The 14,455-nt window shown below is 34.4% G+C and overlaps 1 protein-coding gene across 3 annotated transcripts in view; it reads right to left on the minus strand.

The window, feature by feature from the left end:
• Nucleotides 1-1,583: 1,583 nt before the first annotated feature.
• LOC110455224 overlaps nucleotides 1,584-14,455 on the minus strand; it is a 67,477-nt gene continuing 54,605 nt past the window's right edge. For 2 of the 3 annotated variants that reach the window (XM_021505216.1, XM_021505215.1), the window contains 7 exons: nucleotides 10,391-10,448; nucleotides 9,703-9,883; nucleotides 8,357-8,457; nucleotides 7,653-7,775; nucleotides 4,697-4,862; nucleotides 4,271-4,374; nucleotides 1,584-3,007 (listed from right to left, as the gene is read on the minus strand). In XM_021505216.1, coding sequence (XP_021360891.1) covers nucleotides 2,883-3,007; nucleotides 4,271-4,374; nucleotides 4,697-4,862; nucleotides 7,653-7,775; nucleotides 8,357-8,457; nucleotides 9,703-9,883; nucleotides 10,391-10,448 — 858 coding nt within the window. In that variant the 3' untranslated portion in view covers nucleotides 1,584-2,882. Of the gene's footprint in view, nucleotides 3,008-4,270; nucleotides 4,375-4,696; nucleotides 4,863-7,652; nucleotides 7,776-8,356; nucleotides 8,458-9,702; nucleotides 9,884-10,390; nucleotides 10,449-14,155; nucleotides 14,293-14,455 lie in introns of those variants that run through there. The other variant, XM_021505214.1, reaches the window with a different exon arrangement.

Here is a 14,455-nt window from a genome sequence, read left to right on the forward strand (position 1 = left end):
CGTTGTTTGGGTATAACCTTGCGTGGAAAGAACATCGGTAGGATTGAACGTTGTTTGGATAGAACGTTGTCGTGAATAATGATTTCTGTGTCGGGGGTAGTTGTTCAAGTGGTAGTTTATGGCATTAAGTTGGGCAGTGATAGAACAGTTTAGGTAAAATATTTTAGAATGTACTTTAAGGTATAACTTATTTTTCAAAAGGATATTTTTTGTGGCGTTAAACGTTTAAGAGTAATATGGTAATGGTTGGGTAGAATGTTATAAGGGAAAACTGAATCTGTATGGTCAAACATCCTTCAATCATTTTATGTCTGTAATTTTATCAAATAAAGTCAGAAATAGGGAATGTGTTTCCAATGTTGATGTGCGTTGCCAAGCAACCAAATGTTTTCATATGGTACTATATGTTCAATGTAGTTATTCACCAAAGCAAAGAAGAAGGGGGGGGGGGGGGGGGGAATAAAAATAATAATAAATGATATGATAAGAAGATAGGTATAATAAATAAGAATAAATTAATAAAATAAGTAAAAAAAGAAATGGAAGGATTCTAAATGAAACCAAAAAAAATATATCTTTATTCTATCAAGTAAAAGGTATGTTTTGATAATCTAATTTTTGAAATTTCTGTGAACCATATACACGAATCAAAACGTATTCACTTGTGATGCAATTTTTTGGCTACCTTCCTGAAGTACTTTAATTAGCGTTCTTTTTTATTGTTTTACACAGTATAGGTACATTTCAATAATTGTTAACAACAAAATATGTTTTCTCGATCCCGCTTAACCTTCCCATTGCCCTGATTTCCCATATACATATTTTTTCTTTATAATATTCAGCAATTCTACAACTCTGAATCAAATATAATCAATATTTGATTACTGTGCGTCATTAAACGGCTCTTTATATTGGTTTAATGCTTACTGATATATAAAATAACTTATTTCAGTTTTATAATTGTCAGTATTTATTTTGATTCTTTCTAATTTATGGCATTTGAATAGCATTCCATTTTTTCTTAATCTTTAAGTTGTTATTATTCAATTTCAGTATTTGTTTTATTAATTTATAAAAGCTGCAATTCATTTTCTAAAATAAACAGACGTATCAAATGTTTTTCGAAAAGTCTTTGACAAAATTGCTCTTCACTACATATCGCATACTATTTGGTGTGGATTTACGGAGGAAAAAATCTAGTATTCATGAATAGCGAAATACTTTATCATCTCTGGTTTAAACATCATGTCATCTATCTCTCCCCTTCATATATTTTCATCAAAATTTTAACAATCTTGGTCATTTTATGATAAATCATTGATGAATCAGTATTTCGGAATTTTAAAATTGTCCCTCTTCTTGCCAAGCATGACATACATTTTTGTTATCATTATTCCTTATTTTCTCATTCAACATAATATAATCTGATTCAATGTTACTGTGCTTCATATATCTTCAGCATATCATAATATATTTCCTAGAAATCACATCTTGTATTTGTTTACTGAAGTATAATTGGTTATACATATGGCAATATCAAGTAAATAATAACAAACTGTTTCTGTACATACATTTTTGTATTTATTGTATATAAATTTACTCATTTACATATTTATTTTTTTAATAATTATAATATATGGTACTTTATTTTTTAATCGATGTAAAAAGGATTTATGGTTATCGAATGTACATCAATTTATTTTCTAATGATAATTGTAATATTTACATACAAAGTACGATCAGTATCATATTACATCATTTACATACTTAAAACGATCAATATCTATATAGTTATACATAAATCAATATTTGCTTGATATGTATATACAAAGAACGATCGGTATTAACGTAACTATACATAGAATTATCAATATTTGCATAATATTTACCTATATCTGTGATCAATATTCATATACAAGGTGCATCAATATTTTCAATATATCAATAATAATAAAAGAATTAATTGCAAACAGTTTCCTGTTGTCATTTTTAGAACTATCATTGGGTATAGTGAAACCTTGCTTTAATGTCCATCTCATTATTTGCATCTACGCATGCAGCCTACTTTTATAACGTCCCCGTTTTTCTTAATAATTTCTGTATTTGTCTCCCTTGACATATCGCTAACTCTTTATAACTCCAAGACCTGGCTAGTCAAATGATGGCAGTATAACGAGGTTTTACTGTATACGAAGGCAACCAGATTAATTATGCTTATGGGACATGCCTTAAATTTCATACGAGAAAAATTCCAATCAGACATGTTATTTCAAAAGGAGATGTTTGTATCATCGCTGCTTTTATACAGGAAATTATTTTTCTCGAAAAACTATGTTTCTACATTAAATGATTGTTTATGGAATACTTTCTGGTGTATGAAGAAAAATTTATCAACTATGACGCATAAATGAATTGTCTTCCCTGACTAACAATTATCCTCAATGAAGCAATTCGAAAACAATACATTAGATGAATGCAGAAGTTCAAAACAAATTAAGCTCCAAACTTGAGTGTCTCTCAAACTCACCTTCAACAATTTTGTAAGGGTTTCACCAAGGTAAGAATATCATTAACGTCATTGTCATCATGTGTTAGCTCAGCACAATATAGCATATTTTCCCCACAAGAGAACATTTCCTGGAGTGATAAGAACGAGAAAAGCACGCTCGTACTTTTCATCTTTCTGATGAAAATGGGAGATCCAAAATGCTTAATCTACTCAACCCTTGTAAAGTTCTTAGTGTTTGCCAAGGAGCTCATACTTAGAGAAATTGTGGGCATCAATACTGGGTACAGTTTTGAGGATTTTCTGAAGATGACTCGTAATCTTGGAGATTTATGTTGCTATATTGGTTGTTGTTCTTCGACGTCACTTCCGGTCACTAAGTCGGGTAAATAAACACCGGTCTCGCGGGACTCTCCACCCATTCACAGTCCATATAAGGATATATAACCTTGCCACGTGGAACGAATTTCAGGAACGTCTCTAGCGTTTGACCATCGCCTTCTGCAAGTAAAATGAAACTGAGATTTTCTTGGTGTAAAAAGCTTGACCATCGCCTTCTGCAAGTAAAATGAAACTGACAGTTTTATGTATAAAAAGCTTGACAATCGCCTTCTGCAAGTAAAATGAAACTGACAGTTGTATGTATAAAAAGCTTGACCATCGCCTTTTGCAAGTAAAATGAAACTGACAGTTTTACGCATAAAAATTTGCCGGCAGTCGTCTTACAAACACTGCAAGATAAAGTTGGATTAGGAAAAGAAAATAGAATCATAAATTAGAAAAACTCAGATAAAAAAATCATGGTAGTATAGGTGGGATTTAATGTTTATTTGGTCGACTGATTAGTGCACACCTTGCTAACTGTGAGCATAATTCATTTGGTGACAGGTGATGATCGCAACAATTTAATTGATAATATTATAAAAGTTACCAATTATAATACTGTAATATAACCGTCCTTTACTTTGGTAATACTGGTAGAAATTTCCAGCTATTTCAGCTCAAAGAGGTAAAGATTTCGGAACACAAAAATAATCCTCTACTAACACAGAAGGTTGCTAGTGTGTAGGTTTACCTGGATTGCCAATTAATGTGGCAATGTATAGTTTAAATGACCTGATTCTAAACATAAAGGACATTTTTGAGTTTTGAGATTTGCATGCCTAATAGAATTATCCTCCACAACACACCTATAATGTACAAAAAATGTATGTTATAGATTAAAAGTATTATAATTGGATTTATTAAAAGTTATAAAAAATGTGTAAAAGTGTTTTCGCAGATAACAGACTTGATAAAAACAAGATTGCATGTACCACATCCCCTAGTTGGTCAGAGAAATAATAACGTTTTAGCATAGCATCATCTAAGCCTAGTTTGTTTGGGTCTTATTTACAAAATTTTATATCTTGTGTGCTGACTGCACAATCGTTATCATAGAAAGAAAATATCTGCTACGTCCACAGTATGATACTGCTCCCCGTTACCTCAGTAGCAACTCTTTGAAAACATCAGGGCCCGTATTTATGAAACCGTTCTCATGCTCAAGCATGGATTTCGTGCTCAAACCAAGTTACTAGTATATCACTAAAATCATGTCAAACGATCAAAATGTCATATGTAAACATTAAAACAGTATTCGTCCTAATGTCTCTTTTTTTTCTTCTCCAAAATCATTGACAAAGTAAGATTTCATTCTTAACTTATAACGGAAACAACAAGGAAATACGGGCCAAGTGCTGTTACACCAATAAATCGACTTACCGTTCATTCTAGAGATTTGGTAGTTATAGAAGGGATCATCAGGGAGGGGCGATATGTCCACACACAGGACTCCGTCCTGACCCCCGGGTAGGAGCGACATCGACCTGTAGGAGGTAAGTGTATGGTAAACTCACTTGAAAATAGTTGATAGAAAAATTTAATCTCTGAAATACCTTATTCCATATTTCTCATTTTGTTTTATAAGGCGACACTTTTATTTTTTGTAAAACTGTTAACGCATTAAACATGAATGATGTATATATACAACCTTTAATAATAAACTTAAATGTAATGCATATATATATATATATATATATATATATATATATAACTTCCCTTATATTTAAAAAGCTACATTGTATATAAAAAAGATAGAACAAAATTGAAGTCATGGAATTAATTTGATTCAGTACAAAGTTGTGTTACCTTACAAGGTAGAAATTTTTGTCCCTTTTTTCACACCGAAAGCTAATACTACTTCCGTTTGACAAGGTCATTATGAAGTCGGATTTCGTGAAGGTCATATTCCAGCCAAATCTCAATGTTGTCAACCAAGTCCGCCGGAGACCCTTAGCAAATCTGCATCCGGGGACTGAAAAACAAATATCACTTTAGTATTTGCCAGACGGTAACTGGTCAGAGGTCATAATCAAAGTGAGGTTCTATAATCATCTGGATGATTAGGTTAATTAGGTTCATAATCAGCAGGACGCTCAGTTGATATTCAGTAAACAAGGTACACAGAGACAATGTTAATACACTCGTGATCTGAAGTGAGCTACTTAGGGTTGATGACATTCGATTCATAAAAAGGGAAGTCTTAAAAGAAAAGTTTAAGCGTGAAATCGTAAAAGTTTTATTTTTATTCTGAGAGCCAAAACAAATTCCTGCAAGAGGTTATGCTTATGAAGATGCAAGTGAAGTTTCATGACAATTGTATAAGAAATAGATTATGTAAAATGATGACGACAAAATTATATTTATAATAACAGTGACATTGTTTTGATTTTAAAAGAAAAAGTACAGTTGGCGATGTTTGTAAACATGTATAACACGTTTAAAGACATTCAGGTGAGAACAGAACTCCGAAGACGAAACATTAAAACACATGTCAGTATATATACCTCATTAAAAGCGGCTTGCATGGCTATACCTCATTGACATGTGTCTATATTAATATTCCTCATCAATATACCTCATCAACATGTGTATCTACTCAAATATACCTCATCAACATATAGAGTAAAACCTCGATATAGTGCCCTTCGCTTAATATATACAGTAAAACCTCGATATAGTGCCCCTCATTTAAAATGTATATAGTACAATCTCGATATAGTACCTCTCGTTTGATATATACAGTACAACCTCGATATAATGCCCCTCGTTTAATATGTACAGTACAACCTCGATATAATGCGCCTCGTTTAATATGTACAGTACAACCTCGATATAGTGTCCCTCGTTTAAAATGTACAGTAAAACCTCGATATAATGCCCCTCGTTTGATATATACACTAAAACCTCGATATAATGCGCCTCGTTTAATATGTACAGTACAACCTCGATATAGTGTCCCTCGTTTAATATGTACAGTAAAACCTCGATATAATGCCCTTCATTTAATATGTACAGTAAAACCTCCATATAGTGCCCTTCATTTAATATGTACAGTAAAACCTCAATATAGTGCCCCATTGTTTAATATGTACAGTAAAACCTCGATATAATGCCCTTCATTTAATATATACAGAAAAACCTCGATATAGTGCCCCTCGTTTAATATGTACAGTAAAACATCAATATAGTGCCCCTCGTTTAATATGTACAGAAAAAACCTCGATATAATGCCCTTCATTTAATATGTACAGAAAAACCTCGATATAGTGCCCCTCGTTTAATATGTACAGTAAAACATCAATATAATGCCCCTCGTTTAATATGTACAGTAAAAACCTCGATATAATGCCCTTCATTTAATATGTACAGAAAAACCTCGATATAGTGCCCCTCGTTTAATATGTACAGTAAAACCTCGATATAATGCCCTTCATTTAATATGTACAGTAAAACCTCCATATAGTGCCCCTCGTTTAATATGTATATAGTAAAACATCGATATAATGTCGCTTGTTTAGTTAAGCACCTCACTTACCGTCAACGTATTTCAAGGTCTTTTTCCCTCTTCTTGTTAAGAATTCCTTTATATGTTTATTTCATATGATCGAAAAAAAACACCTTTATAATGCCAAAATTTATCTTGACAATTGGTGGCAATAACGAGGATTTACTGTAATAAATTCCATAAATACGTGTCTATAAATATACACAACATTAACATACAACGTATGTTTACATTTAGATATATATATATATCATCCTGTCTACATAAAATACCCCATTATCAGTCGTCACAATCAATATACTTCATCTGTCTTCATAAATATGTGCGTCAAAACCACGTGTCTTTAAAAAGCACCGCGTCAACAGATATCTACATAAACAATACATCTCCAGCACACACGCAGGCATACACACATAGGGAGATATTAGCCAGGTGGCATAGGACTAGTAGTTAGCGCCTGATAAGGCAGCTCCTGCGAATTTCTCAAAATTGTATATCCTAATTGTATTAATTGTATATCTATGTACTCTAAAGCGCTTTAGAGTGGCGTATGTTAGCTAGATAGGGCGCTATATCAAATGTTGTATATCATTATAAAAATGCCAAAATTCCGTACGTCTTTACAATACACACAGCGTCAACAGATGTCTATATAAATACTTCAGACCGTACATTTCCTTTAAAATTTCATTTTGTTTTTTCGCGCTGAACTATAGACGTATATCTTCAGTTAATGTCGCGGATAATTTAAATTTACGATGCTAAGGGTACCTTTATGAGTGCGTGCACTTTTCCCCAGTAGAGTGTTCCTCCGCAGTTAGCTATATAGTATTGTTGTCTTTGACAGTAAATCGATAATTGGCACAGCATGGTTTCGTCGGTTTTAGACTGAGACTGATAATATTTTTTAGACTGCCAACTGTGAATATAATACAGCACAAAAAAGTTAATACAACATTTAAATCCTGTTCGCGCTCCTACTTGAGATCATAAACCAACTTTAATCGGTGGTGCAGTGGATAGCGCACTTGTCTTTCACCAAGGTAACCGGAGTTCGATTCCCCAGTCGGACGTAAAAAGGTATGCATTCACCTGCGAAACCACATGGGTTATCTCCGGGTACTCCGGTTTCCTCCCACAATAAGACTCCCCGCGCGCTAACATCAGGACCAACAGGAGTAATTAATATAAGTTAAAAATAACTTGTTTCAGAATTGTTGTAAAACAAATAAAGTTAATATTTATAAACCAACTTACCGGTTCTCTGAATGAAGAAACGGATGTGCTGGTTGACTCCGGTACACGTATTGTCTATGGTCAAATTTGACCCTGAATTGACCAGTTTAGGTCCCATTAATTCGTGACCGAAGGTTGAGGCAGCTGGAATAGAATACAACATTTTGAAAATCATAAAACTGACTGTTGAATTTCTACCTTATTGATGTCATTCAGATCAAGTTCAACTGTCCTTATGATGCTGGAGTACACTTGCAGTGTGAGTAAAAGACAACTCGGTACATACGTAAAAGTGCACTGAATAGAATTAAAGTCAAACACATATAGATATATATATGTTCATGTGATATAGTTGTACATAATCTTGAACAGGAGATAAAATTAATAATAAATTGGTCTCGTATAAAAGTCGTCCTCAAGTTTTTTCTTTTCATCTCGAGGGAGCTTCCCTAGAGTAATAATGCCTAAATTTAATAAATCATTGAAAAAATATATGATTTCAGATCCAAAGACGAAAGGGCTGAATGATGCTTTGTAATTAGATTTTGGCAGACTGTATGAACTTAATTTTAAAGGTCCAATTACATGCTAGTGTGTTGCTTTCACCTTTAAAAAACAATCAACATCAATATCAAGTCAAAATTATCATTTAAACGTGAATATCTTTCCCTGCAACGTGTTCCGTGTTAGGTTTCTATCGCCAATTATCTCAAGCGTTTACTCACTTATAAGTCTGACAACTTTGAACTCAGCTGCCGAGGGTCGTTTCAGGGGAGAGAACCCAAGACAAACGACGCCATCTTTTCTGTATTCTATATTGCGTGATCTGAAGTGAAATGACAATCTAAACAATAACTTTCAATTATATATGTATAGAATTATTTTAAAATGTGTAAAAAGGTCATTTTTGGCAACACTTTTGGGACAATTTTCATTACCTTTTGTCATATTGATGAAGTAGAGAGGTAGCTCTGGTAAATTTGTATAATCAAATTAAGAATGATCAACTCGAAATGTTTGGATGTATCAAACATATCTTTAAATGAATGCGACAGCATGTTTTAAAAAAATGCCGGTGTCACATGTCTCCACCGAGTGAAAGTACAGCATACCCCAACTTACCTGCTATAAGTTGAACACAAAATACCTGAAACTACTTACTAAGTTGAACAAATGATATCCTAACGTACCTACGAATTGAAACACAGCATTCCCAAACTATCTATACGGATTCGAACACAGCATACCCTTGCCCACCAACGAATTGTAACACGGCATACCTTTAATTCCTTGTTGAGAACACAACATGCCTTTACCCACCCACAAACTGGAATTGAGCATACGTATAAGTACTTATTTAGTAGAAGACCTATACCTAAAGTACCTACAAATCGGAACATAGCATATACATTTAACTACTTGCTAAGTGGAACACAGAATGCGCGAGCCTGCCCACAAATTGGATTGTTTTGGTTTGTTTGTGTTTTACGTCCTATTAACAGCTGTGATCATTTAAGGATGTGCGAAGTTTTGGTGGTGAAGGAAAGCCGGAGTTCCCGGAGAAAACCCACCGACCAACGGCCAGTACCTGGCTACTGCCCCATAAATTGGAACGCATCATAGCTTTACATAAACGTACTTGCAAAGTAGAATATAGAATACCCTTATCTACTTATGATTCGGAACGCAGCATTCCTTAATCTACCTATAAATTTGAACAGAGCATACATTAAACTACTTGCGAAGTAAAACACAGCATAACCTAAGCTTTCCACAAATCGGAAACAGAGCATACCCTAAATAAATCCTAAGAGGAACACAGAATACACTAAACTTCCTACGTTTTGGAACACAGCATACGTTTCACTACTTGCTAAGTGGAAAAGAGTATACCCTAACCCACCCACGAATTGGAACAAAACAAACCTTGAACTTCTTGCTAAGAACATAACATATCATAACCTGCTTGCTAAGTGGAATACATCATACCCTTACCTACCCACGAATTGTAACACAGCATACCTAAAATTACCTGCTACATGTAAGTGGAATACAACATACCCTGACTTACCTGAGAAGGTAAGTGTTATTTCCCTTAGATTCCAGACATTTGTAACGCAGTACACGGCCAGGTTCCTTAAACACAACACTTCTTCGGCGGATCCGAAGCTTGTTCCGGGAACTGTCGGAGAGAACCCATCGGTCCCGGAGCTCCGACGAGATTTTACACGTTGACAACTGGGCCAGAATATCTGCAACCGAACAAGTTGTCTTATGGCGCAATCAAACGTTGACAACAGCACATGAATATTGTCAGCCAAAAATCTATCAAAGACCATCTAGATCAGAAATCTTCAACCAAAAAAATATCTTCTTTAGCAATAAAATGTAGCGGGTACGGTTTATCACTTAGTTTTTCGCGGAGACATTATTTACACTAAATATAAACACGGCGAAATTATTGCCCTTCTGACAAACCAGTTAAAACCAGGACTTTTGCCTAATAATAATAAAAAATACCTGACCAATCGCTAAACCTGATACATGTCCTTTTAATATTAAAAAGGACCGACACCCAACTACAAAGCCAGTCAATTTTACCGTTACGCAACCGACTTATTCCTTTGGTATACATCATAGGATCTTCTCGTTTCATCATAAAGGTGGTGTAATCTTAACCTTCGATTTCGCTATTTTTATATTCCCTGGGTGCAGAGAGCGAAATTGAGCGATACCCCTGGTGTATCGGGTATACTTACCTGCACACGTTTCTCCAACAACAGCCAGCAAAAGACACAACCAGCATGTCACCTTCATCTGTAAATGCATAAACCAAAGTTACAAAGATTGATTATACTATCGAAAGACTGGAAAAAATAGATTCAAATATAAAGGTATATAAGATAGAAATACGATCTTATAAGAAAAAGGTTGCAACTACAAAATGTTGTCTGAAAGTTGACTCCAAATAAAGGAGGAAAAAATCAAGTTGGAACGAAATCAAGCAATCTGCTATCTCTGACTGGTAATCTGAATTCTTGAAATTCATAGGACCTCGAGTATGTCAAAACGTAATAAATCGAGATAAAGCTTATTGATAAATTCGGGATTGAGTATTATTAATTCTACATGAAGTATTCCTGTTATACTCATTTGACATCAAAGAAATACTAATTCATTATCAAAAACCAATCACGTTAGGTATTTACCATCTCTTTCTACGTTAAAGCCAATTTAACTGCATTATTTAAAGATTTTAATTTTCTCTAAACCTACAGTGAGGATGTTTGTTGTATCAAACAATAAAACATGTTTGCTTTGCCGCAAGTACCAAACCGGATTTAGACATCGCCGAAAAGCACTTACGTTATACTTACAATAGTGCTGAAAAGCTTTTTATATCTATCAATTTCCTGGACACTCATAGACACGGCATTGATATTATATAAGTATGATGGTATTTCAAGCACTGTATACAAATATTTAAGTTAGATCGAGCGTCCAAGTTGATGCTAAGCTTGGGTTGAGTAATAATCTGATAAATTGAAATGTATGTGAACATGTGCAGTACTTTATAAAAACCAGCGGAGGTTTTTTTAACATAAACTATATATATAAATCTTTCTATTACAATTTACTTTAATTGACTTATATTTATTGTTGAATAATAGTCTATGTCATCACTTGTATATATATATATATACATATGAAATATTTTGTTATGAGATGGCTTCTTAAGTTGTTATCACTTGTGCCAAATCTTCTGTACCTATTTGGACAATAAAATATGATTCAAGTCAAAGTTATAATCCAGAGCAGCAAACCTATTTTGAAAAGACTCATTATCATCGTCAAACAATCCGATTCTGTGTACTAGATTATCTCCCATAGTACAATTTCTCTCCGCTAGGATGCACTTTTGCGAAGAGTGGAACAAATTAAGTGTACTTGTATTAGGTTTTCGTACTTTCTATCTAGAAAGGCTGCGAAGGGATATTATCCATTTTGCATTGTTTTGATGACGTGCATGAAGAGAAATAATGACCTGTTCATAGTTTACTTATGTTATTTATTTTTAATAGCATATTATTCAGAAGTGAGATACAAATTTAAAAGGAAACTGGGCAATTGGCAAAGAATGTGAAACCCATCTCCTTATAGTAATGAACAGTGTGTACACATAGTAGTGAGACAAGGGTTGTCACAACATGATATCAGTTTATTGGTTATGCGTGGTCTTGCGGCCAGCATAGACAAAGTGCTCATAAACATACTATTCTGTGCTGGAGCCATTCCAGATTGCAAACATTATACAACAAAATATTAATAATCTGACAAAAAACGTGTAGTATCTACAATTTAACACAGCGCAAAGTCTGCAGAATTCATGTTGACATCGGGTTTTTAACTTCTATATAGAGAAGTATCAATATCCAGTGGAATACCATCCTCTGAGCGGAGGCAGGGTTAAGAAGAAATAGGTTTTTGTTAATATAGAAAGCACAATTGATAAAGACGTGTTCACAATCTTCAACAGGTAAACATATAGAACAGCCAGGGTTATCATCTAGATGAGAATCAAATAGATCTGGGATCATATTACAGGCACTCTGACATAAGGTAATGTGTACCTTTTATAATCCTAATATACATTATAGTTCATAGGAGTTCAGTATCCATATACAATTGTAAGTTTTGTGCAGAACGTTTAAGGGCTTAAATGGATGTTATTGTGTGATGAATGCATGTTGGATTGTTCCATTCTGACACAAGTTTTGACAAAAAGGTAGAATCACATAAACAAGTAATATAGGAAATTGGACTTCCAATTTGCCTATTGAGGCAAAGCAAAGAAAGTATGCACACATGGAGAATAGCTTTATGTCAAACTTGTAGTTACTTCGTGTAACTATGAATTCGCGGATGGAGGTTAATCATGTAAATCAACGAAACTATAAAAACCCACGAAAATTAGTTATTTCACAGTATTTTTAGGCAAAAGTTTTCATCTAATAAGTGTAACAAAATTAATCGCTTTAAAAACATTAAGATTCGATCCAGCTCTAAAACATGTGGTATTACGTGTTTGGTTTGGTTTAGTATTGTTTAACGTCACACAGCTATGGTCATTTAAGGATGGCCTCCCCTGTGTGCAAGATGCATGCGTGTAGTGTTTGTGTGTGTGTTTTGGGAGGCTGCGATATGTTCGTGTTTGTCTCCTTGTGATAGCGCGGAACTGATGCCGACTTTATCGTGCTACCTCACTGAAACATACTGCCGAAGACACCCAGCAGGACACCCGGTCACATTATACTGACAACGGGCGAACCAGTCGTCCAACTCCTAATTGCTGAGCGTTATGCAGGGGTAGTGACTACCATTTTTACAGACTCTGGTATGTCTCGGCCAGGGGACAGAACCGAAAGCCTTCCCCACAGGGGCGAACGCCCAACTCACCGCCAACAGTGAGGCATTGTCAAGGGAGACATTAGGAAGAAGAAAGTTGTTTAGAAAAGGTAAGAGCCCAAATTTAGTCGCCTCTTCCGATCATGCAATGGGCCCCAGCAGGTACATCATTGACCATGTTCTCAGTACAAAGTTACATAGTAAAAATATGTCCTATCACTGTTTTTAAGTGTTAAATCATATTTCTTATCAGAAGTGAGTTTGCAAAAATAAATGCATATGTATAGGAAATTTGAATTTTGAAAAATAACTGTTATGACGCCATTTGTCGGACCATATAACAAAAACAAAAATGGGTGTATTTAATTCTTATTCCTAATAAACTCTTCCGTTTTAATTGATTTCCATGTTTTGAAAAAAATAAAACATTTATGTAAATAATTTCCAAAATGCCTATAGCTTTAAGATGAATGACAAATAGTTCAAATCGGTCATTTGCGTGGGAAAGTGGAAAATAAAAAAAGAAGAAAAAAAGAGGGGGGGGGGGGGGATGTTGTCCTTAATTAACTTACAGTTTGATATATGGTTTAAGGTGAAAACTTTACGTAAAGAGAAATGACTTTATATCATACTAAAAATATCATTTTCTATAAATATGTTAATTGAAGATGGTTACAGATTAGAAATAAAACAGCGACATGTGATTAAAATTGTAAAAATGTTAAAGATATTATACAAATAACTGTTAAAACATTGCTAACACACTTCATTCCTATATACAGTTGCGTTGACAAGATTACGTCATTTTATGCAAGTTATACCCTACAAGAACTGAGAAAACGCGCCAAACTACAGTATGACACTGCGTTAGGCCACACGCTTCATGTTTCAGTTGCTTGTGCCGAGTAATTGTGACTTCGGTATGTTTCTTGCTTCTCTACTGAAGACGTTTTGTGTTTTCAATATCAAACGTCTACTCATGAAGAGACGTTGCTGGACTAGATGCTCCGATTGAACCATTCCGAAGACAAGTTGACGTAGTACATGCAGCTATACTCGTCTGTTGACCTTTGAACTTTTTAAATCGTTGTTATGTATATATAAGTACAAATACATACCTTTGTTTCGTTCAGTCAAACGACAAGACCTCGCCCATGTATACGACCTGACCCTTCAAATCACATACTTCCGGTGGATTTACAGAAAGCCGAGAGAATGTCATTCCCTAACCTCATATCGCTAGGTTGTCTGTGCGGTGTTAATGTTGGAATGTTGTAAACCGGAAGTCACAATTCACAAACCTACGAAGCTACTTATGTGCGTCACGTGACCTTTAAGTTAGCTCCTCAATCTGACAAAATGTCACATAATAGAGCCATTGAGACGCACACACTATCATTTTATCTTATTTTGTTCTG

This window comes from Mizuhopecten yessoensis, unplaced genomic scaffold (genome assembly GCF_002113885.1).
Source record: "Mizuhopecten yessoensis strain PY_sf001 unplaced genomic scaffold, ASM211388v2 scaffold8183, whole genome shotgun sequence".
Classification (NCBI taxonomy): Eukaryota; Metazoa; Mollusca; class Bivalvia; order Pectinida; family Pectinidae; genus Mizuhopecten; species Mizuhopecten yessoensis.